This window comes from Raphanus sativus, chromosome 6 (genome assembly GCF_000801105.2).
Source record: "Raphanus sativus cultivar WK10039 chromosome 6, ASM80110v3, whole genome shotgun sequence".
Lineage (NCBI taxonomy): Eukaryota > Viridiplantae > Streptophyta > Magnoliopsida > Brassicales > Brassicaceae > Raphanus > Raphanus sativus.
Genome location: NC_079516.1, coordinates 12629634 through 12650875, shown reverse-complemented (window position 1 = coordinate 12650875; position 21242 = coordinate 12629634). Strand labels below are relative to the sequence as shown.

The following is a 21242-nucleotide window of genomic DNA, read 5'->3' as shown; positions in this document are numbered from 1 at the left end:
CTTCTTGAAATGCTTCACGTCAAAAACGTCTGAGAACCCATAAAACAAAAAGATCACTAAACCTAGAAGATATCTTGACTTGGAAGTTACGTTTTTTCTGTTCAGAAACCCTAGCCGATCTCTTCCCGTAACTCAAATTAAAATCCAAAACAAAGCTTGTGCCCGGAATGTCCTCCTCTGGCCGGTAAGGGAAACAAGGTGGGATAGGCGCGCAAGTCAAATTATGAGATGAAGAAACCGAGAGAGGAAGATGGTGAAGAGACGCAAGTGGAGGTAGTGTATGAGAAACGTAATGCCTGAAAAAAACTAGAGAAGAGGAAGATTTGCTGAGTCGGCGATTGAGTTTGGTGACAATGGTGTATAGCATCTCCAACTCATCCTAATATTTGTTCTCTGTTATAATAAAGTAAAATTTTCTTTGACAAAAGAAGTAAAAATTTTTCTAACCCATTTCTTTTTTTTTTCTCCCTAGAATAGAGGTTGTTATTTTTTTCTCTATATATTTTTTTATTTACACAATAATTTTTTAACTTTTTGGTGATTATAACTAAAAGACATTTTTATGAAGAAATACATTATTGTTACCTATAAACACACAACATTTTGTATTTACATAACAGTTCTTAATTTTTACAGTTACAAATAAAATACATAGATATTATTATTATTTTATTTAAAAGTCTAACTTTTCATGAACAAATGATATTTTAATTTTAAACTAAAATTATTAATTATAAATTTAATTATTTAAAGGTATTCATAGATTTTACATACTGATAACATATTTAAGTTAAACTAAATATAATTTATACAATATATTGAAACAAATTAATACTTTGGTAAATTATTTCTAGATCCATGAAAATCATTAAAATATTGTCTAAATAAAGTGGATGGAGGAAGAGCTTGTTGATTTTGTTACTGGCTACAGTGCCTTTGTAAAATCCATGATTTCATAACTTGGACATTTGGATCTTCTATGGAATTGAAGTTTTTTTTTGTCACTGGATAATAATTCATTAGGGGAAAATAAAAGATTTGAGCCCAAGCTTGGCTCCAACCGAAGTTATTACAATAGGAGATGGGCTTGAAGAGTCCTTTTTGCTAAGCGATCAGCCGAAGAGTTTTCTGATCGAGGAAGAAACGAAAAAGAAACAGATGCAATTACAGAGGAGATCGATCGAATATCGTGAACGATTCCGATGATTTCTTTGGACTGTTGATCGCTGCAAATAGCTCTAACGAGCGTTGAGTTATCAGAGAAGACTCTGAGGGAGGAGATATCAAGGGACGTCGCTACACCAAGAGCAGTTCTCACGGCGAGAGCTTCTACTACAAGGGGGGATCCAATGAAATCTTGGGTCGACGATCCATAGATCGGAGTGTTTAGAAGGGGGCCTTCGAAAATCCAGCCGAATCCTGCTGCCTTCGCTTCACTGTTCCAAGCCGCATCGACTTTGCATGTCAAAGAGGGAGTACTAAGGGCGTCATTCCTTGTACCGATTGCTTTGGGAGGTGGCAGAGCCGGTAACTGCCCATCTTTCTTATTCAAGCCTTGTGATTGGGACCATTCCTGGGCTAATCGAATTCCTTTTGTCGCGGTCTCCTCAGGTGATATTGCTCTTCCTTCGAAGAGAAGTGTATTCCGTGAAGTCCAAATGACCCACAAGATCCAGGGGAGTACACTGTATACAATCCCTGTTGGTGGAAGGCATATTTGGGCTCTGAATAGTGTTAGGATCTCCGGGAGGGTATTGTCTGCAGCTATGTGAACTGCCCTATGAAGAGGAACGCTTTGCCATACCTTAGCCGCAAACGGGCAGGTGAAGAAACAGTGTATTGCCGTCTCTCTTTCTTGGCATCTATTACAATTACCATCTGTAATTCCTCCTCTGATCAGAAGGTTTTTTCCCAGAGGGAGGGCATCTTGGAGGATCGACCATAGGAACGTCTTCATCTTAGGTGATGTATTCACTGCCCAAACATCTTTTATCCATTGTATCGAATTCGATGAGATTGATGATGCTTCTCCTGCAGGGGTGGAGGCTACAAAGTAACCCGACTTTGTAGAGTAGACTCCCGAGTTTGACGCATTCCATATGAAGGAGTCTTCTGCTCCTTTCCGGCTCGGTTGGATACACATGATCTGTGAGGTGAAGTCTGGTAAGAGCTCCTCTATTCTTTTTTTATTCCACTTCATGTCGGATGTTAGGAGATCAGCCACTGTTAGGTCCAGATGCTTCTCTTGAATAGGTCCCGTAGGTATTAGCTTTTTGTCTAAGGAAATCCAGGGGTCTTTCCATAGTTTAGTTGTCTGCCCATTTCCTATTGACTTCCCTAGGTGCTTAACCAGTAGATCGCGTCCCGATAGTATACTGCGCCACACATGTGATATACTCTGAGAGTCAGTCACCTCTAGGAAGCTTTTCCTGTGGCAGTACTTTCCTTTTAGAATACGGGCAAGTAGACTGTTAGGAGCTGTTACAATGCGCCACGCTACTTTTGCAAGGAGGGCTTGGTTAAACAATTTAATGTCTCTGATTCCAAGTCCTCCCATAGCTTTTGGCTTAGTCATTTTATCCCAAGCAACCCAACAAATCTTTTTCTTCCCATCCGAGTCATCCCACCAGAATCTTGTCATACTGACTGAATTCGTTTGCACAAACTTGCAGGGAGTAGGAAGCAGGACATGGCGTAGTTTGGAATTGCACAGAGAACTGACTTGAGCATAGTAATCTTACCAGCCCGAGATAAACGCTTTGAGGACCAACTCTGTGCCTTCTGCCTTATTCTGTCGACGATCGAGGTGAACAAATCCCTCTTTCTTCTACCAAAATGCTCAGGGAGACCAAGGTATTTACCCAAACCTCCTTCTTTAATAATTCCCAACCTTGCTTTTGCTTCCGATCTGATCTCATTTGATGTTTTGCAGGAGAAGGTGATAGAAGACTTCTCTTTATTGATCATCTGACCAGAGGCAACTTCATAGACATGGAGGATAGAGAGGAGGGTGTCACAGCTCTTCCTGTTTGCTTCACAGAAGAACATGGTATCATCTGCAAAGAGCAGATGATTAACACGAGGACTACCGCGAGCTACTCTGATGCCTTGCAGGTCTCCATCTCTCCCCGCCTTCTTGCACAGACCCGAGAGTACCTCGCTGCAGAGGATGAAGATGTATGGAGAGATGGGATCTCCCTGTCTGATGCCACGGTGAGGTTGTACTTCTCCATAGACTGAGTCGTTGATTAGATAGGCATAGGAGACCGTAGAAATGCACTGCATAATCCAGTTAGATATGATTGCATGAAACCCTAGTTTTTCCAGCACATTAGCAATGAATTTTCACTCGATTTTGTCATATGCTTTCGACATATCAGTCTTCACAGCCATTGTACAATGTTTTTCTGCCCTTGATGTCTTTAGGAAGTGTAGCATCTCATGTGTTATCAAAACATTATCTGCTATTGCTCTTCCTGAAATAAATGCAGACTGATTTTCTGAAATGATACCTTCTAGAACCCCTTTGAGTCTTGAGGCTAGGATTTTTGAGATTATCTTGTAATAGGAATTGAAGTTATAGAATAAAATTTTGTTTTCTTCTTTCATTGCTTTCAAAGCATAGTTTTTTCTTTGAAATCTCTAACTGATGTTGTCTTTGTTCACTTGACTTCTTTAATTCCTCCAAAATTGCTTATTTGTTTTTTCTATGGTTTTCGCTTCATTTTTGGATTTCTTTATTCCAAGTGGTCGTGAAAAGGGAGATCCACTAATATTTTCATTTCATCATTTAAATTTAGTGAAGAAAAAGATAACATGGGTGATGCTTGAGTTGGAGAATCAAGATTTAGATTATCTTATTTTAATGATGTGTACTCAACACCACATATGTTAAAGAGAACCAATTTCAAGAGTTTGTAAGAGAGGCAATTGATCTCATAAAAAGGGAAAGCATCAAGTAAGTAACAGTTCAGAAACATAGTGGAAGATCTGATGATGAGAGAGGATCTAAGATGGAAAGTAACAGACATAGCAGAGATCTCTTGTAACATTGCGTGGAATGGTTATGAACTTATGATCCTATTAGCTCTGGTGCAGAAATTGATGAAAGCGACTTAACAGAAAGAAAGCATGTTCAGTAGACAAACCATAAAGACATTATAGTCAAACAGAAGGATAGATAGGTGTTTAAGACACAAGGCAGGCAAGCAAGTATCAGAGTATTTAAAAAAAAAAAAAAAGTATCAGAGTATTTTATTAGACATAATAAGAGTGGTGGTGGTCGGTTCACATTTCCTTACAAGATAGAGAGATTCCTGGCAGCTTTCTGGGCCAGTATGAGAGCCATCCTTCTCTCCCTTATCTCCCTAGAGCCCGGTTCTGGTGGTTTGATGTTCTTAATCGGAGCACACCTTTCCTTGAACTGCCTCTCAATCTCCACAGTGAGCTCAGGTTTGCCTCTCACAAAGTAGTCGTGTGCGTATTCACAGTGCTCAGACTCCTCAACTTTACGGAAACGCTACAAAAAACAAGGAACAATGGGAAATAAACATCCAAAAACATTAAGAAGTTATAACCAAAGTAGTCCAAAGAAAAATAGGTTACTTACATAGGTGACGCTAAGCCGGCCGATGAACGTTGGAAACGTAGTAAGTCCATACTTGGGTAGCAGAATATCACTGCAGAACTTGTCCTGATTCCAAAAGATGAAACTCTTACCGTCTTGGCTCCATGACACGATCGAATCCGTTTTAGGATCATCCACAATCTCATACAACACGTCCGCAAAATAACGGCGGACAAGTCCTTTGTGAGAAGCTTCCAAGGCCGGATACCTGTAGTACTCTTTAACCCTCCCGGCCATCGGAATCCCTATTAAAAAAAAATATTCAAAATCACACAAAGCAATTATATAGGAATTAGATTTCGAAACACTTGACTGAAGCAGAGTAATAAATCGTAAAGATCTAAGATCTCACCTTCCGGTGATGATGATGATGATAATTCTCTTGCGTTAATCTTCCCAGCCATCGGAAACCCTAAAAAAAATTCAAATCACACAACCAATTCTTTAGAAATTAGATTATTATTGTTCATCCAAAACTAAACATTCTAAGGAGGGAAACATAAGAAGCAGAGACAGAATACAAAACGTAAAGATCTAAGATCTCACCTAAAGATGATGATGACGATGATGATCTTGTGTTAACCTATATTGGTATTTTACTGTAAGGCTAGGATGCAGTGGGCCGGATTAAGGTTAACCATTCGAGAATTTAAAAATCTTTGCCGGGTTCGGTTTACTGCAAATAATCGGTTGGAGACCTTTGTTTTACTCAACAATCAACATTATTTACGATGATTTTGTACTAATATAATACGGGAAAATTGTCTTTTAAATCCTGAACTTTTAAATTTGGTTCAAAAAAGCCTGAACTATTGCTTGGACCATTTAAGGCACATATTAATTTTGACAAACCGTTTAAAGCCTCGAATTAATTTGACTAGGCCATATTTAATACGTCGTTATCTCGGCTAACGACACGATTAAACGGGATTAACTTCCGTTTACTGTTCTCGTTAAACCTAAGTTACGTCGTTTTGAAATTATAAAAACTCCTAAATTTCTATCTTCTCAAAATCGCAATCCCTAATTCCCCAAATCAAAAATACAAACTCTCTCTTGATTTCAGGATGAGTTCATCTTCAGAAGAACAATCTGAAAGAAGAGAGCGTGGGTTCCCACCGAAGTGTAAGTGTGGATTACATGTGATACCTTTGCTATTAAAGACACAAAAGAATCCGGGAAACTAGGGATTACAATTTTGAGAAGATAGAAATTTATGGATTGCGATTTTGAGAAGATAGTAATTTAGGAGTTTTTCTGGTTTCAAAACGACATAGCTTAGATTTAACGGGAACAGTAAACAGAAGTTAACCCGTTTAATCGTGTCGTTAACCGAGATAACGACATATTGAATATGGCTTAGTCAAATTAATTTGAGGCTTTAAACGGCTTGTCAAAATTAGTCTGTGCTTTAAATAGTCCAAGCAATAGTTCAAGTTTTTTTTGAACCAAATTTGAAAGTTCGGGATTTAAAAGATAATTTTCCCAATATAATACTCAACAATGCTAAAAGTTATTAATTTCATTAATTATAACTAGAAATGGAGCATACTTAATTATTTCCATTTGTGTCTTCACTTTCTTGGACGACAAGACACAAATGGTAAAGTTCGATTTGGATTCTAATATATAAACGAAAAACTTTTTCTTGGGTTCACCCCCTAGGGGTTCACCAACCAATATGAATTAGTTATTTTAGATTGAGTATCTTTTGAAAAAGAAAACAAAATAATTGTCAAATTATATTATGTTTTAAAATAAAAAAGTAAAAATAAATAAAAGTAATAGTAATTGTATAAATGTATTTTAAAAAAACTATATATAAATCTTAAGGTTTAAAATTTATCTAAAAGTTTAAGATTTAGAATTAAAAATTCAGTATTTTATGATTTAGAGTTTGATATTTATGAATTAGAGTTTATGATTTATCCAAGGGTTTAGGGGTTATCGGGTTTAGGGGTTAGGATTAGGGTTTAGGGTATAGTTTTTTGCTGGCGGATTTTAAATTATTTTTCAAAATTTTGTTTTTTGTTAATTATTATTTTTATTTATTTTAAAAATATAATGCAATTTGACAATTATTTTGTTTTCTTTTTTTAAAAATACTCAATCTAAGATAACAAGTTTCTATTGGTTGGTGAACCCAAGAATAACTCTAAACGAAAACAATCTAAAAAATAAAAAGATCCTTAATCAAATACGAGTCGGCATGTGGCCGATGCTCGGTAGGAAAGTGACAACTCCTTTATCATCTCATACTTTGGAGTATAAATATCGTCAGACGAGATTGTTGCAGTCTTCAATTGACAAGCATTTGTCAAGATGTAAACCACAATATCTTTGTCTTGTGGTATTCCACAGTACCCTGACCAGCTGAAAGTTTGCAAACTCGACATAATACATTTGGGAACAGTGTCCGGTTGATTCCACGAAGCCATATAACCCTTTTTATGATCCTGCCATCGAGCAAAAGCAGTTGATTCAAAACCCAGTACACTACTGTGACTTACACTAGGAGTCTTTTTATAAATAAATAAGAAATATTTAATTAGAGACTATAGTAAAAGTGTAAAAGAAGCTTACTTACCATTTCATAGAGGTCTAGCTCTCGTAAGTTAGGAGAATCTTCGAGTAACCGGACAAGGAGACTAGACGCACAATCAGTGCTTACGCATAGCTCCAAATGCTCAAGCTGGTCGAAAACAAACCTGCCATGATATATAGCCTGCATGGGAATGAAAAATGTAGAAAGTCTAAATATTAAATTCAAAGTTATCTTGAGTTTCCATATTAAAACTAATTGGCTATAACTCTAACCATTCAATAATTTTTCAACAACCCATGTAAAATTTTTATTCATTCACTAACAATTAACAAATGAATCTATAAACGGACTACAGAGTTGCAGTTAATTAACTGATTTACCTCCAAAGATAAGGTAAGCCGCTTGACGGATGTGATTGATCCTATAAGTCTCTCAATATCAGGACACTTAACATCTAGATATGCCTCCTCCACCTGAGGCATATCCTCAATAAGACAAGAGTGATTATTATTATCATAATCCTCAAGCTTCAAATACTTCAAAGACGGGGTATCTATCACTAAACCATCTACAAGACCATATTGAAGACCAGTAGAAGGTATTTCTAGTGATAAACTTAGCAAAGAGGGGATGATAACCGTGATCTTTCCCATATTGACATAACCACCATAGAGCATGACCGACAGATTTTCAAGAACAGGACAGATAGATAGGAGCTTTCGAAAAGATTGTCCATCTAAGAGCTTCAGATGTCGAAGTTGCAAAGTTTTCAGAGAGGGAAGACCAACCATACGAGGAACATCCAAGCGAATGTTGCCGCTAAGTTTCAAAGTCACTAGAGATTTAGAGGCGTACAAGCTACTTGGTAATATGTTGTTCTTGTCCAGATGATCAAGATAACAAACTTCAAGCTCGCGTAAGAAGCGAGAAACTGCGATTACAATCCACAGTTTGATATCTTCAGCTTTACAACCTGAATAAGCTAAATCGAGGCGGAGGCTTTCGATGACCGAAGCTCTATGTAATGGTATGCTTCTGTCAAGAAAACACCGTAGTGAACTCTCGTATTCGGACTTGAAACCCTTGCATTCAAAACATCTGCTAATATACTCGAGTTTTGGTAACCACATCCAAAGACACTCCCATCGTTTAGACAAGATGCTGGTGGAGATTGCAACTTTTGTGGGGAGAAACGATAATATCTTGACCAGCAAGTCATCTGTTAACCTATTCATTAGGTCCATGTCTCTCTACAAACTCTCAAGATACTGCTACCGTCCAAAACCCTAGAAAAAGCTAGATTGGTGGATGGTGAGTTCCTTATTGTCAAGACTCGGGTTTTTTGGGCGAATGATTTATAAAGCCCAGAAACCCTAGTGTCCGGTTTGAATTCATCGGTTTATAGAAAACCGGTTCAAGACTCCGGTTTATTGGTGTGTCCAAAAGAAGGAAGAGTTTTATATTTAGATTTTAGCTCGAGAAAGTAGACATATTGCTTTCTTTTTTGTTCTTATGCTTACGCGACCACTACTCTTTATACAATCCCCTATTATTAGTTTACTGAAAAATCACATTTACAGTTGTCACTTATCACATTTAAATAGTTTAATTTCGGACAAACAAAGACTTGTGTACCTTGATTATTTTAACAAAGCCTTGAATAGGGACCTACATTGATTGTATCTTATTTTCAATCCAAATATTTTATTTCGTCTTTTGTTCTGGTCTTCTGGCCAACCAATCAAAATCGTTTTCATATCTCATCTGTTGCAACATCGCATTCATTGTTTATATAATGGAACTGTTAAATAATTTAAGATACTAACAGTAGTATAACAAAAGATGTGAAGAGGAGTATGATTTGTATCTCAAGCTTTGTTGGTCTGTGTTTACAAGATATAAAGACAAATCAAGAAACTCAAGTACAATTACTTGGAAAACTAAAGCTGAAATAACTTGTGATAATGTTACTTGAGAAATTAAAATAACAAAATAGAAAAAAAAATTTTCAAAATTACAAACTCTAAATAAAAATATGCTATCAAATTATTTTGTCTCCCACTGGTTACTTGTCACTTACAGCAAAAAGATGACCATTGGAGCCAATAGTTTAATAATAGGATTTGAATGTAGTCTAAAAGATGACAGTATTGTGATTTGTGTGTACGTATTTTATTGGACATAGGACAAGATTGTGATGCATTTCTGTTCCATCTCTTCGCTGTATGAACCAATCGTTACTGTAATCTGCCCCATTATGTCCTACTATTTGCTGGATTCTTATCAATTTAAAATATCATGTTAAAAGAATTCATTCATATACATACTTTAACAAATTATACATTTCAATTTCAATAAAAGTCTAGATGATAGAAGAAATACACCCACAAATTGTTTACTTTATAGACACACGTCTATCAAACTGATTACTATAAATTTGGTTTAATGTATCAACCACACATTTTACATATTCGGTGAATATTCTATAAGGACAAGATGACTTGATTAATTAAAAGGGGACATCACTAATGCTTTCTCCTCTTGATTTTAACCTTCAGCCCACCAGCCATGTGAGCCGTTAGAAGAGGAACAAATACCGGTCGGTTTTCGCAAACCGGTATAATCTCAAACCGACTCAAAACCGAACCAACCACGTATTTCATCTGCATAAACGCCATTTCTTTGCCTATACAAACCCTTGGCCCGGCTTGGAACACAGGAAACTTGAACGAGCTCACACTTTTCAAAACCGGTTTTGTACCGTAATTTGGTTCCTCCTCAAACCATCTGTTCGGTCTAAACTCGTCCCAGTCTTGACCCCAAACGTTCTCCATCCTTCCCATACCGTAAGGGAAATAAGTAACCTTGTCTCCTTTTTTCACTGGTGTCCCGTCCGGTAAAACGTCGTCGTTTGCTGCATGCTTTGAGTCCCAAGCCACTGGTGGATAAAGCCTCATTGCTTCACATAGACAAGCTTTCATGTAACTCATTTCTCTCAAATCCTCAACCCCTAACTCCAACGATCCCTTGTTTCTTACTTCTTCAAGAATCTTCTTCTCCACGTTAGGGTTCTCACTCAGCAACCAGAAAAGCCACGTCATCGCCGCCGAGGTAGTATCCCTCCCCGCCATGATGAAGCTGATCACCGAATCTCTCACGGCTTCCTCGTCGTGGCCGGCCGCGAGAAACCTAGACAAGAGGTCTTGCTTGTCCGACACGTCACCACAGAGTTTGAGACTTTTCTTCTTTGCCCGGACGATCTCGGACACGGACACGTGCACGGTCTTGATCGCTTCTCTGAGCTTCCTTTCGCTCCCTACGTTCAACAAACGCTTCAGCTTCCACACGGCGTAAACCGGCTCCGTCGCGCGGCGAGCGCTGATCGCCGCCGCTACGTCAAAAGCCTGGACAAGAGCTGGAACGGGTCGGGTCAAATCAAGACAATTCGGATCCCAACCCAAAGAAACTTTGCAAACTACATCAAATGCAAAACGTTTCAAGATCTCTTGAAAATCCACCGTCCTTCCTCCATCCGCGGAGGAGGAAAGCACGGGGACGAGGCGGGTCTCGACCTCTTCACGGAGGATCTCGAAAGTGAACTCCCTTAGGGAACGCATTGTAAACTCGTGGCTGGCGAGTTTCCTCTGGGAGCTCCATAACTCTCCGTCCGAGTTAAAGATTCCACCACCAAGTAGGTCTCCGAGGAGGTCGGTGAAAGGTTTGCCTTTAGGGAAGTTACAAAAGTTCGTTTTGAGAATATGCTCAACGTTTTCGGGGTTGGCCGTGACAATGGTTCGGCGGTTGAGGAGGAGTTCGACGGTGATTGTTTGAGATGGAGAGAGACGGAGGAGGTCGGTGTACCATTGGAGGAGACGGTGGCGATTTTTTTTGAAGGAGAGGATTGAGCCAATGAGTGGATACGACTTTAGTTTGGTGGAGGGTTCTTTTTGTGGTTTTAGGGCTTTAGTTGAAAACGAGCAGATTAGTATAAACCCTAAGATTAGAAATAGGACGAGAACTGCAGTGAGAATTTCCATATTTGGAGTTGTTTGTTTCTTCTTCTGGTAATTTGAGTTATGTTTTTTGTTGTGTGTTCCTGATCTGTATAGGAACTATTATATATATGATAGGATAATCATACAAGTTGTGGCTCCGACCATATTTTAGTCCAGAAAACGACATAGTAAAAATGATTATTTCATTTCTTATACTATTCATCTAATGTAGTTTTAGATATTTTTAGCCATAAATATATTTGTGACCTTTTAAAATTAGGTTTTTCTGGTATAGTCTCAAACCTTACAAACACATTAATTACTTAGACAAAATAAAATAACTCCAAAATAAATAATAAATTTTATTAACTAACTATATAAATAAATTGACATATCAAAAAAAAAATCGATCATCAAATATTTATCAATCGCCATTATATAAAAAAAATAGAAATGTAGGAAACAAATCATCTGACTAATCACATATTCAATAAATCATTAAGTATCGACAACAATATAAAAAGAAAAACATGCTGGGTAAAATATATAACTATCTATTATGCATACATATATCGAAAAGGAAACAAAAAAAATACAAATGAGAAAGGAAATGGGGGCATCAAACGAATGCACTTAAACTTATACAATCACGTGATTCATGATGCCAAGGTTACTAATTGAGCTAATAAAATATTATTTACAACAGTGAATTAGATTTTTTCTCTATCATTTTTACGCCAATTTTATTTATCATATATATGCCACTTCCAAAAGAATACAACAAAAATGGAAAATGTGTAAGCTCGTTGTATTTGTTGGCAAACGTATAATTAAGCTGATAAAGAAAATATTGAACCACATATTCATAGACGTCGACGCAGCAATACAATCACTCATTGACCCAAAAGGAAATAAATAATACATAGATGTGGACAAGGACAAGCCAGTACTCTCAGCGCACTGGTGGCCAAATCTCCAGCCGAAATTTCATCAGAAAATGTAGACACGCCTCAGACACTGAAAGTACAAAAACGTTTAATTTGTTTTTTTAAGATATTTTTAAACTTATAACTTAATGACAAAAATATGTTACAATATTGAATATAGTGGTTTTTGATTCTCTCAAACGAATTTAGCGGTGTCTCTCAAGTCTCAAGTTAATTATAGTCTAACATATATTTGATGCCAATAGAATAATTAATTTTAGGTGATAAGGTTGTTGGTAGCATGTATTTACAAGCAACATGTGATTAAAAAGAATAATCAAATCGCTTAGCCAAACTGGATTAGTACTGTAAATGTTTATTTAGAATCTCATTAGCTTTATAACCTAATCTCATTAGCTTTATAACCTAATCTCATAACTAAGGCCAGTACGTGATGATGACATAATTAAATGAATGATCTGTCAGTCTTGTCAAATAATGATCTTTGATTCTTATGGCATCCTGTAGATTTGTTGAATGAGGGAATATCAAATGTATAGTTATATTATATGCAATAAACATTTGTTTAGTACATAGTGGAACTGGTCTGTGCAGTGATTTTTTTTTAAATGAGAATTAGATTCTCTTTTATAGGAGAAATTCGGATCTGGAACTGAACCACACAATCTTAGGTTTTTCATTTTGATAAGTTTTCTATCGAATCATCATAGCTAATGGCATATTTTAATCATACTATAATTATCTTTTTAAACTATAATATTTAAATTTGATCTCACAGCTATGTACAGTGAAATTTGGACGAGTGTAGGTTTGACTGTTCCGCCAATATAAACATGGATGTGTCGGATAAGATCAAGCACGTTGATGAAAATTTTCAACCGAAATTTAAAAACAAATAATTGCAAGATATTATTGATCACTTTTTGTGTGACTACTGCTCTACTAGTTATCGAACTCATTGGTAGCATTATTGTGCACATGGTTCTCGTGTTGAGAGTTGAATTAGTCTCATCAAGAAAAAGTCAGAACTAGTTCCGGTGACTTCTTTTCAAGCTCATGTTTCCCAAATACCATCCGCGTATTGATAAAATTTTACCCTCTCTCTCATATATATTTCATTTTTAAGTTTAAACAGTCGTTCAAAAAAAAAGTTTTTGATAAACATATTTTCTTATTCATTCAAAACACATCTACTGTCATTTTATGAACTAATTCGTATTTGCAGAGCTTAAAAACTAAATAAAAGTAATAAAAACAGCAAAACGTAGTATTACTTTCCAAATAAAAGATGATTATATTTGTTTTTGCTAGATCAAAACTGAAACATTTTTATTGACTAAATAGCTTACATTTTCGTGTTCTCTTACGCAACTAACATTTTTTACGTATATGGCATGGAAAAAGTTAAGCTTTTTTTGCATTATAAGTACATACATGTGCTTTCGAAAAAAAAGAACAAGGCATGAAGACGATTAGTTATTATGTATGTGAAATATGAGAAGCTAAACCCCATTAACAAATAACTCATATGCAAAATATGGGAGACTGATCTTTTTCAAAAAAGAAAAATGGGAGACTGATGAAGTGATGAGCCACCTGCTCACGTAGTGAGACAAAAAACGGCGTCGGCCAGAGGAGTGGGTCCAATAATTTCATAACCATTACGACAAGTCTCCATTTATTAAAAAACACTGACCAGAAGTAGAGTTTCCCAGAAGTATCTCTCAAGACCGCTCTTCTTGCTTTGATTTGACAGACAATTATTTGTTTTTATGAACGACAAATACCAAAAAGAATTGCCACTATAAAATAGTAGAATTAAAGTGTTTTTCTCTATATTTCGATCTCACAATTTCATTTTTATCATTTTCACCGTCCAACGAGGCTCATGGTTTATCTCATCATGGGTTTTGTTTTGTTTTAACTAGAGGCTCATGATTTGAGTCCACGGTTTTAAAAATAAAAATAAACCAGACATTTGGCCTATATTGCTACAAATAGACGCAACTCTAATAACAATTGGATATGAAAAATTAAGAGCAATGGAAATAGACGAAACCTTATAGCAAAATCAATAAATAGCTTAATTTCTTTTTATAAATTGGTAAAATAGTTAAGAATATAATTTATAAAGTTCAAATTCTAAACCCTAAGCATTAAGCGGAAAATAGGCATTAAAATTCTTATATATAAATTTTGTTTAGTTTGAGATGAAAATTGGAGGATAAACACAACTTGAATAAACATTTAAAAACATTATTTGGAGGATCATACTTCTTACTTGCGGGTCAAATCTTGTTTTGCCTTATTCTTCTTTGCTGAATATTATATTATCTTCTCCACAGTTCAATTTACACACATTACTATCTCAGTACTATTTACTTTATGCGTATTAAAATACTAATCATTATATTATACAGTTCAATTTACACACATTACTATCTCAGTACTATTTACTTTATTGTGAGTATTATTACTACTAATCATTATATTATGAGCCCATCAGGCATCAGCCCGAAAACGACAAACTTCCCGTTAATCATAATCATTTCGTTTACTCATTTGGTTTATTGGTTTGGTTTGACAGGTCAAAACGCTGAAATCGTTGTTAACTCAATCTAAACTCTTGAACCATGAGTTTTACGTGTTACAAAAGTCACTAGTACTTCGATCATGGGAAAATGGCTTATTCCCCTACGAACTAGTTGTTTCCGGCTTTTTCACACACGAACTTTTAAGCCATACCAAAAACCAGACGAACAACGGAAATATTGCTTATTTTCTTATGAACTAATTATTTCTAGATTTTTCACACACAAATCTTTAAACTTTGCCAAAAACCACATGAACTACGCTAATTTTTTAATTAGATACACAAACTATCAATTTTAAGCTAATTCCCCTAAAATCGTAAATTGTGTTATTCAAACATTAACTTAGTTTATGACAGATGTATAGCCGATTTAATTTGGATTGATAAAAAAGAATAATACATCATTTTTTTTTCTTTTTGTCAACTGCTCTTCTTCTTCAAAAATCGTCTTACTCTTCATCATCAATTGAGAATGAAATTTATTATCTTGTAGAAGATTAAACGTTTTACATGATGCATAAAGAAATAAGAGCAGTAACACAGCGGATTGGTAAACTAGTAGTTGCTGCTCTTCTTTCTTTATGCATCATGTAAAACATTTAATCTTCTACAAAATAATAAATTTTATTCCCAATTGAGAATAAATCTTCTACAAGTTAATGTTTGAATAACACAATTTACGATTTTAGGGAAATTAGCTTAAAATTGATAGTTTGTGTATGTAATTCAAAAAATAGCATAGTTCATGTGGTTTTTGGCAAAGTTTAAAGATTTGTGTGTGAAAAAGCTGGAAATAATTAGTTCATAAGGGAATAAGCAATATTCCCGTTGTTCGTGTGGTTTTTGGCATGGCTTAAAAGTTCGTGTGTGAAAAAGCCGGGAACAACTAGTTTGTAGGGGAATAAGCCATTTTCCCCTTCGATCATACATCTCAAAACAAAACCAAACCAAACCAAACCCAGTTTCATAATTTAGCACCTTAATTTTTGATAACAACAACAATGTTCTCATCACTATTTGTCTACCAGAAAACCCCTAAAGATACATATATTCATTCACAAGAGCCTTTTTCTCAATCTTCAGTTTGCATTCTTAAGACGCGCAATGAGCTCATCCTGCGAGAGACCAAGTCAAGTCTCTTAATCCATCAGCGAAACAAGAGAGAAGATAAACATACCGGAAGCAACATCACATATTCTTTAAGAAACTATATATAGTGAAAGATGTTTTGACTTGCCTTTCTTCCTTTTGTTGGAAGGCCTTTCTCTTTGAGAAGGGCATGAAGCTTCTCGACAGTCAAAGACTGAAAGTCTTTTTTCCCTATACGGCTGTTTGACTGATGTAGATAGATATTTGGAAATATTCCAAATATCTTATTATTGTTTTTATTAATTATTTTAGATAATTATCTTTAATATTTTAATTATTTTAGATAATTATCTTTAATATTTTAGGGTTTTATGGTTTTATATATATAGCTGTCTTGGCTTATGGTTGTATCAGTTTTGATTTGATTAATAAAAGTTAAGAGTTTTCTCTTTGTTGTTCCTTGTTTTCGGTAGATCATTGGTGATCTCAACGAATTTAAGAAGACATTGATCTAGGCATTCTAGACTAAATAAGATCTTTGTGATTATCCTAGTTTTCCGGGTATTCTAAGAATCAACGGATCTCTAGTTCTATCTTTAAAGCTTCCGCTACATCAGGTGGTATCAGAGCCGTGTTTCTTTGGTTTCTCAATCGAAGAACGATTCTGGATGTCATGGTGAGTATTAGCATCTATCCTATCCGGGGCGAAAGTCCTTTTGTTGAGAGAGAAGAGAACCATGAAATCTATCGAGAGATTTATGGTGATCCGATCTACGACGTGTATGAAGATGATGTTCAAGTTATTGAGTTTGTCTTCAAAGAGGGATCTTTTGAAAATCAGAGACGTGCAAAAATAGGGCGAAATTGTGTTGATGAAGATTTCGTGCATGATCTACTGCGTGCAAAGTTTGTGCAAAAACGATTTGTGAATATTCATGTTATAAACAGATCCGTGCAAAGTCGTGCAAAACATGCTATTGAAGATTCGAGGAAGAGTTTTTCTTGGAAAACAAGATGGATTCAAAGACTACGAACAAGATTCGAGGACGAATCTTCTCCAACCCGGAGAGAATGATGTAGATAGATATTTGGAAATATTCCAAATATCTTATTATTGTTTTTATTAATTATTTTAGATAATTATCTTTAATATTTTAGGGTTTTATGGTTTTATATATATAGCCGTCTTGGTTTATGGTTGTATTCAGTTTTGATTTGATTAATAAAAGTTAAGAGTTTTCTCTTTGTTGTTCCTTGTTTTCGGTAGATCATTGGTGATCTCAACGAATTTAAGAAGACATTGATCTTAGGCATTCTTAGACTAAATAAGATCTTTGTGATTATCCTAGTTTTCCGGGTATTCTAAGAATCAACGGATTTCTACTTCTATCTTTAAAGCTTCCGCTACATCATTGAACCTTCTGTGCAGAAAAAAATAAATATAACATAAATAACCGAGCTATGAATTCTTCAAAACTGGAATCAGATAGTGATGATCTAACCCTGTCTAGATACATTAGCAGGTCTTTTAGTAGAGCCTCTGTCGTCCAGAGCCTTATTTGCAGGCCTATTATATTAAGAGAAGGTAAAAGATGATCAAACCATTGTTGAAGCCAACAGTGAAATTTGCAAGACAGCGTTCGAAACTGCTGCCGAAGAGAGAGATATATTGGCCCTTATTGGGCCTCCTGATATTATTACTGTGTTGGTACTTTCTGCGATTCCAAATTCTCACAAGCCAGGTAATGAACATAATGGTGTAAAGATGGCTAGTTTGATCCAAGTGACTAAGTGAGGTGCTTGTTCTGTTTGATTTTTTTTTTTGTGACAAGGTGTGATTAGTTTAGACAAGATTCTAAGCCTTTGTTCTTGAATTCCTCATTTGCTGTGAGTTAATTTAAGATTTTTCTCTGTATCAAGATAGGAAATCTCAGAAGAAAAAAAAATCACAAAGATGACTTTGTATATAAAATTTTTTTTTTGGGTCAAATTTGTATATAAAATTATTTCAGACAAAATCTTCAAAACCCTGTTTCTGTTTTCAATTGCATCACACTATTTTTTGTTTGTAATCGATCTGTAAGAGGACTTGATTGTCCTTCCAAGAAGTCACTACTGTCCGGCTCTCTTGAGATAAGCCATAAAACCAAGACCAGCTACTAATGCTGCACCAGCCGCAACTCCACTGTACGCAGCAGCCCAAGCGTCCGTCTGTACATACTCCATTGCTTCTCCTGATACTGTTGCTCTTCTCCTTCTTCCTCTTCCTTTACCTCCTTTTGAATCATCCAAATATAATTTCAGACTCTGCAAAATTATATAATGATCCAATCAAATTCAGATTGCAAACAACTCATGTTTTATAAACTGCTTTACCTTCCAACCAATTGATTTGGCATGATCTATGGCTGCTTGAAGGTCACTATCTGAAGCCAACAATACTTTATCGTGGTCTTCATCTTCATACTGTAGATTATAAGTTATAACCATCAAACACTTCAGGCGAGACAAGAAAAAGGTTTGAATCATCATTGTCTTTTTGAAGAAGTTATTATTACGTACAAAAATTTGAGGTATGTTGTCTGAATCGATATCACTCCCTACTCTCTGAAGGATCGCTGTTATCACTTCTGTCAAACTACGAGTGTCTGCAGTTTTAAGAACCAAATCCATGTGAGTACGTACACACACAAGATTGAAACTGTTTGCTTGCTTACCGCTAATGAATCTGTGCATTCTGTGGTTCTTGTCTTCGATCTTGAAAGAAAATGTATTTGCTAAAGGGAGTGACCTCCCTGTCTCAGCTTCAGAAGCTACTTTCAAGGAGCTCTCACTGAAAACAATTGTTCCCAACAAAGTCAGCAAAACTAGGCAAACACGTTTTAGCGGTTAAAGCTAGTAAAGTGTAAGTGACCTTCTCGTGTCCTCGTCTTCCTCATTGGGAGATAGCTCCATTGCTGAATCCCAAAACTTTTGCATCATCATGTTTGTCTCCTCATTACCTATTCCCGCAGTGGTTCCAGCCTGATCACATCAAAACATAACCACACTATTAAAAAGACGTCTCTAGAAACAAGAGAACAGTGAGAAGTTTAAAAGATATGAGACTACTTACTGTGGCGACAGCAGCGTGAGTTACATGGATTACATCAACAACTGCAACTACATCTCCTTCTGCAATACAAGACTTTTTGCCTAGTTAGTCTTCATAAGACTTATGATTATGATCCAAAATGTAACAAATTGTTTTACCTTTGTCCGTTACAGGAAGGTGTAGAAATTTTCCCTCGTGCATGATGTGTAGAGCTTCAACGATTGGTGTGTCAACTGTCGTAGACTCTGGATTCTCAGTCATAACCTGCGCATTCACCAATAAGAACAAACTATTAAACTCAACTGGAGATAGGAATCAAATTTGATCCAAAACTTAGCCTGGAAACTTAGAAAATACATAAACCTAAAAAAGAAGACTAATCACTTAATCCTACCTGTTCCACAGTAGTCTCAGATGGAGGAAGATTCTCAGCCACAACCCGCATCAGTATATCCTTGGAACTAGACAAACAAATAAAAAACAAAAAACTCTTAGAAGCTAGTAATAATAATTCACAAGGAAGACAAAAGAGTTCAGTCACCGCATAATCTAGTTAGTAAGGTAGTTAAGAGTCATGAATGAAAATAAATAAATACATAATTAGACCGAGCTATTGGGCATCAGACAGTTAAAGAAGAACTCACGTAAAAATCCCTCGAAGCTTGTCCTCGACCATCACGACTGCACAGCTTGATTGATTCTCAACCATCTTCTTTGCTACAGTCAACACTGTATCGGCTGGTGAGACTTTCAACACCCTGAAGAAACACCATTATCAAACTTAAACCACTCAAGAATGTTGTTGTAATAAGAAATTAATTGTTATATTCGGGTTTATTATGAGCTTCCAACTTAAAACCAATTGGCAATTAGTGGATTGGCCCTAACCCTTTATATAGTAGTAGAATAATTCTTATATTTCCGATGTGGGATGTTTCTCATCAATACCCTCCCTCACGCTCAGACATCTAGGTCTGAAGCGTGGACAATTGTGGGAATAACATCCACAGAGGGTCCAACACCGGTGTAGTAGTAGTTGTAGTAAATTAGGTCAAAGGATCTTATCGCTCTGATACCATGTTATATTCGGGTTTATTATGAGCTTCCAACTTAAAACCAATTGGCAATTAGTGGATTGGCCCTAACCCTTTATATAGTAGTAGAATAATTCTTATATTTCCGATGTGGGATGTTTCTCATCAATATTAATTAGGAAAAAAAAAAGGAATGAGATTACCTACTTTGAATCATCTGGTATAAGTGTTGATAAAGAAGGTCTAAACATCCGGTCTCTTAGCGTTTCAATGAAGTTATTAGGAACTGAGGTGTTAGTTCCCCAACTTCTTTCAACACCTTCAACGGCAGCAGCTATGGCCTTACCTTTCTCAGCTGCTCTCTCCATACGAGCAATTGCATCGTAACAAAACTAGTTTGATTCAACGCCTATTATTACCAGCAGAACTGGTCGGGTCAGAGCGAAGTAGGGGGGGGGGGGTTAGATTAGTGGTTCCGTCGTGGATTCTATTTTTTTTCTCAAATGTTCGTGAGAAGGATGAAGACGGAGGAGAGATTTAGATTCTTTTCCCGTCCGTCCCGGGAAAGTGATGAGAAAGCGGAAGGAAATGGTCTGTGTAAAACGTGCAATCGGGATTCTTTGATTCCTTTTGTGCGAATTTGGTTCACCTCTTTCTCCTTTTATTTTGGGCAACTTTTATCTTTGGTCATTTACGATTATCTCCTCGAGATTTGCGATCAAACGACGCGTGAAGCAGTGATTTGTTTCCCATTTTGGAAAGGGTGTTATCGTCATTGGGCATTTATGGGCGTTTAATACACGACTCTGAGAGTTTTTTTATTTTTTTTGCTAAAACTGTATGAGAGTTTATTATTACATTCTGGATTTCATTTAATTTTTTATTAGTTAGATTTGTCTTTACTCTTCTATCAAATTTCTTGAGATTTCGTCTACGACAGGAAATTAGAGCTGTTTTTACATCAGAACATTTTAATTACGAGATTGAATAATGTTTTAATAGATCATGGATTTGTTCAACCCCATGGTTTTGAAAAGTCTCATATGTGTGTTATAAAACTCACCAGTTTCATTTATAACGTTAGTAATTTGATTAGTTTCTTCGCTCCTCAACGTTGAATTGTCAAATTAGTAGTCATAACGAAATACTAACGAACGATCAACGCACCAACCAGAATATGACTTCATGACCTACGTTCTTATTGGGCTAACAGTAATTAGGCCCATTAAAGTCCAATTAGTATCTCAATTAATTTCAGCTGAATCTCTCGAACGGCCACTCCCCTTCGCAAATACCAATGTCAAAACAATAACCAAAG

At 36.0% G+C, this 21242-nt stretch overlaps 4 protein-coding genes across 5 annotated transcripts; all 4 read right to left on the bottom strand.

Moving 5' to 3' along the window:
- Positions 1-4134: 4134 nt before the first annotated feature.
- LOC108809062 (heat stress transcription factor A-4a) lies at positions 4135-5304 on the bottom strand. Its single transcript, XM_018581187.2, has 4 exons — positions 5174-5304; positions 4980-5039; positions 4610-4872; positions 4135-4519 (listed from the first exon to the last, which is right to left on the bottom strand). The coding sequence occupies exons 2-4, from the start codon at positions 5029-5031 to the stop codon at positions 4298-4300; spliced, it is 537 nt and encodes a 178-aa protein (XP_018436689.1). The 5' UTR covers positions 5032-5039; positions 5174-5304; the 3' UTR covers positions 4135-4297.
- Positions 5305-6739: 1435 nt separating this feature from the next.
- Positions 6740-8499, bottom strand: LOC108807820 (FBD-associated F-box protein At4g10400-like). The gene is made up of 3 exons (XM_018580062.2): positions 7553-8499; positions 7215-7352; positions 6740-7083 (listed from the first exon to the last, which is right to left on the bottom strand). Exons 1-3 carry the CDS (start codon positions 8414-8416, stop codon positions 6817-6819), a joined length of 1269 nt encoding a protein of 422 aa, XP_018435564.1. The 5' UTR covers positions 8417-8499; the 3' UTR covers positions 6740-6816.
- Positions 8500-9459: 960 nt separating this feature from the next.
- Positions 9460-11280, bottom strand: LOC108825450 (cytochrome P450 94B1-like). The gene has a single exon (XM_056988529.1). It carries the CDS (start codon positions 11207-11209, stop codon positions 9698-9700), a length of 1512 nt encoding a protein of 503 aa, XP_056844509.1. The 5' UTR covers positions 11210-11280; the 3' UTR covers positions 9460-9697.
- A 6431-nt stretch (positions 11281-17711) lies between these two features.
- LOC130496240 (CBS domain-containing protein CBSCBSPB1-like) lies at positions 17712-20319 on the bottom strand. Of its 2 annotated transcripts, none has more exons than XM_056988163.1 (10): positions 20132-20319; positions 19535-19648; positions 19285-19351; positions 19049-19154; positions 18912-18970; positions 18711-18820; positions 18514-18629; positions 18359-18444; positions 18173-18262; positions 17712-18103 (listed from the first exon to the last, which is right to left on the bottom strand). In XM_056988163.1, the coding sequence occupies exons 1-10, from the start codon at positions 20290-20292 to the stop codon at positions 17909-17911; spliced, it is 1104 nt and encodes a 367-aa protein (XP_056844143.1). In that variant the 5' UTR covers positions 20293-20319; the 3' UTR covers positions 17712-17908. The 2 variants fall into 2 exon arrangements, with proteins under 2 accessions (XP_056844143.1, XP_056844144.1); XM_056988164.1 differs by having other exon boundaries at positions 20128-20274.
- Positions 20320-21242: the final 923 nt, after the last annotated feature.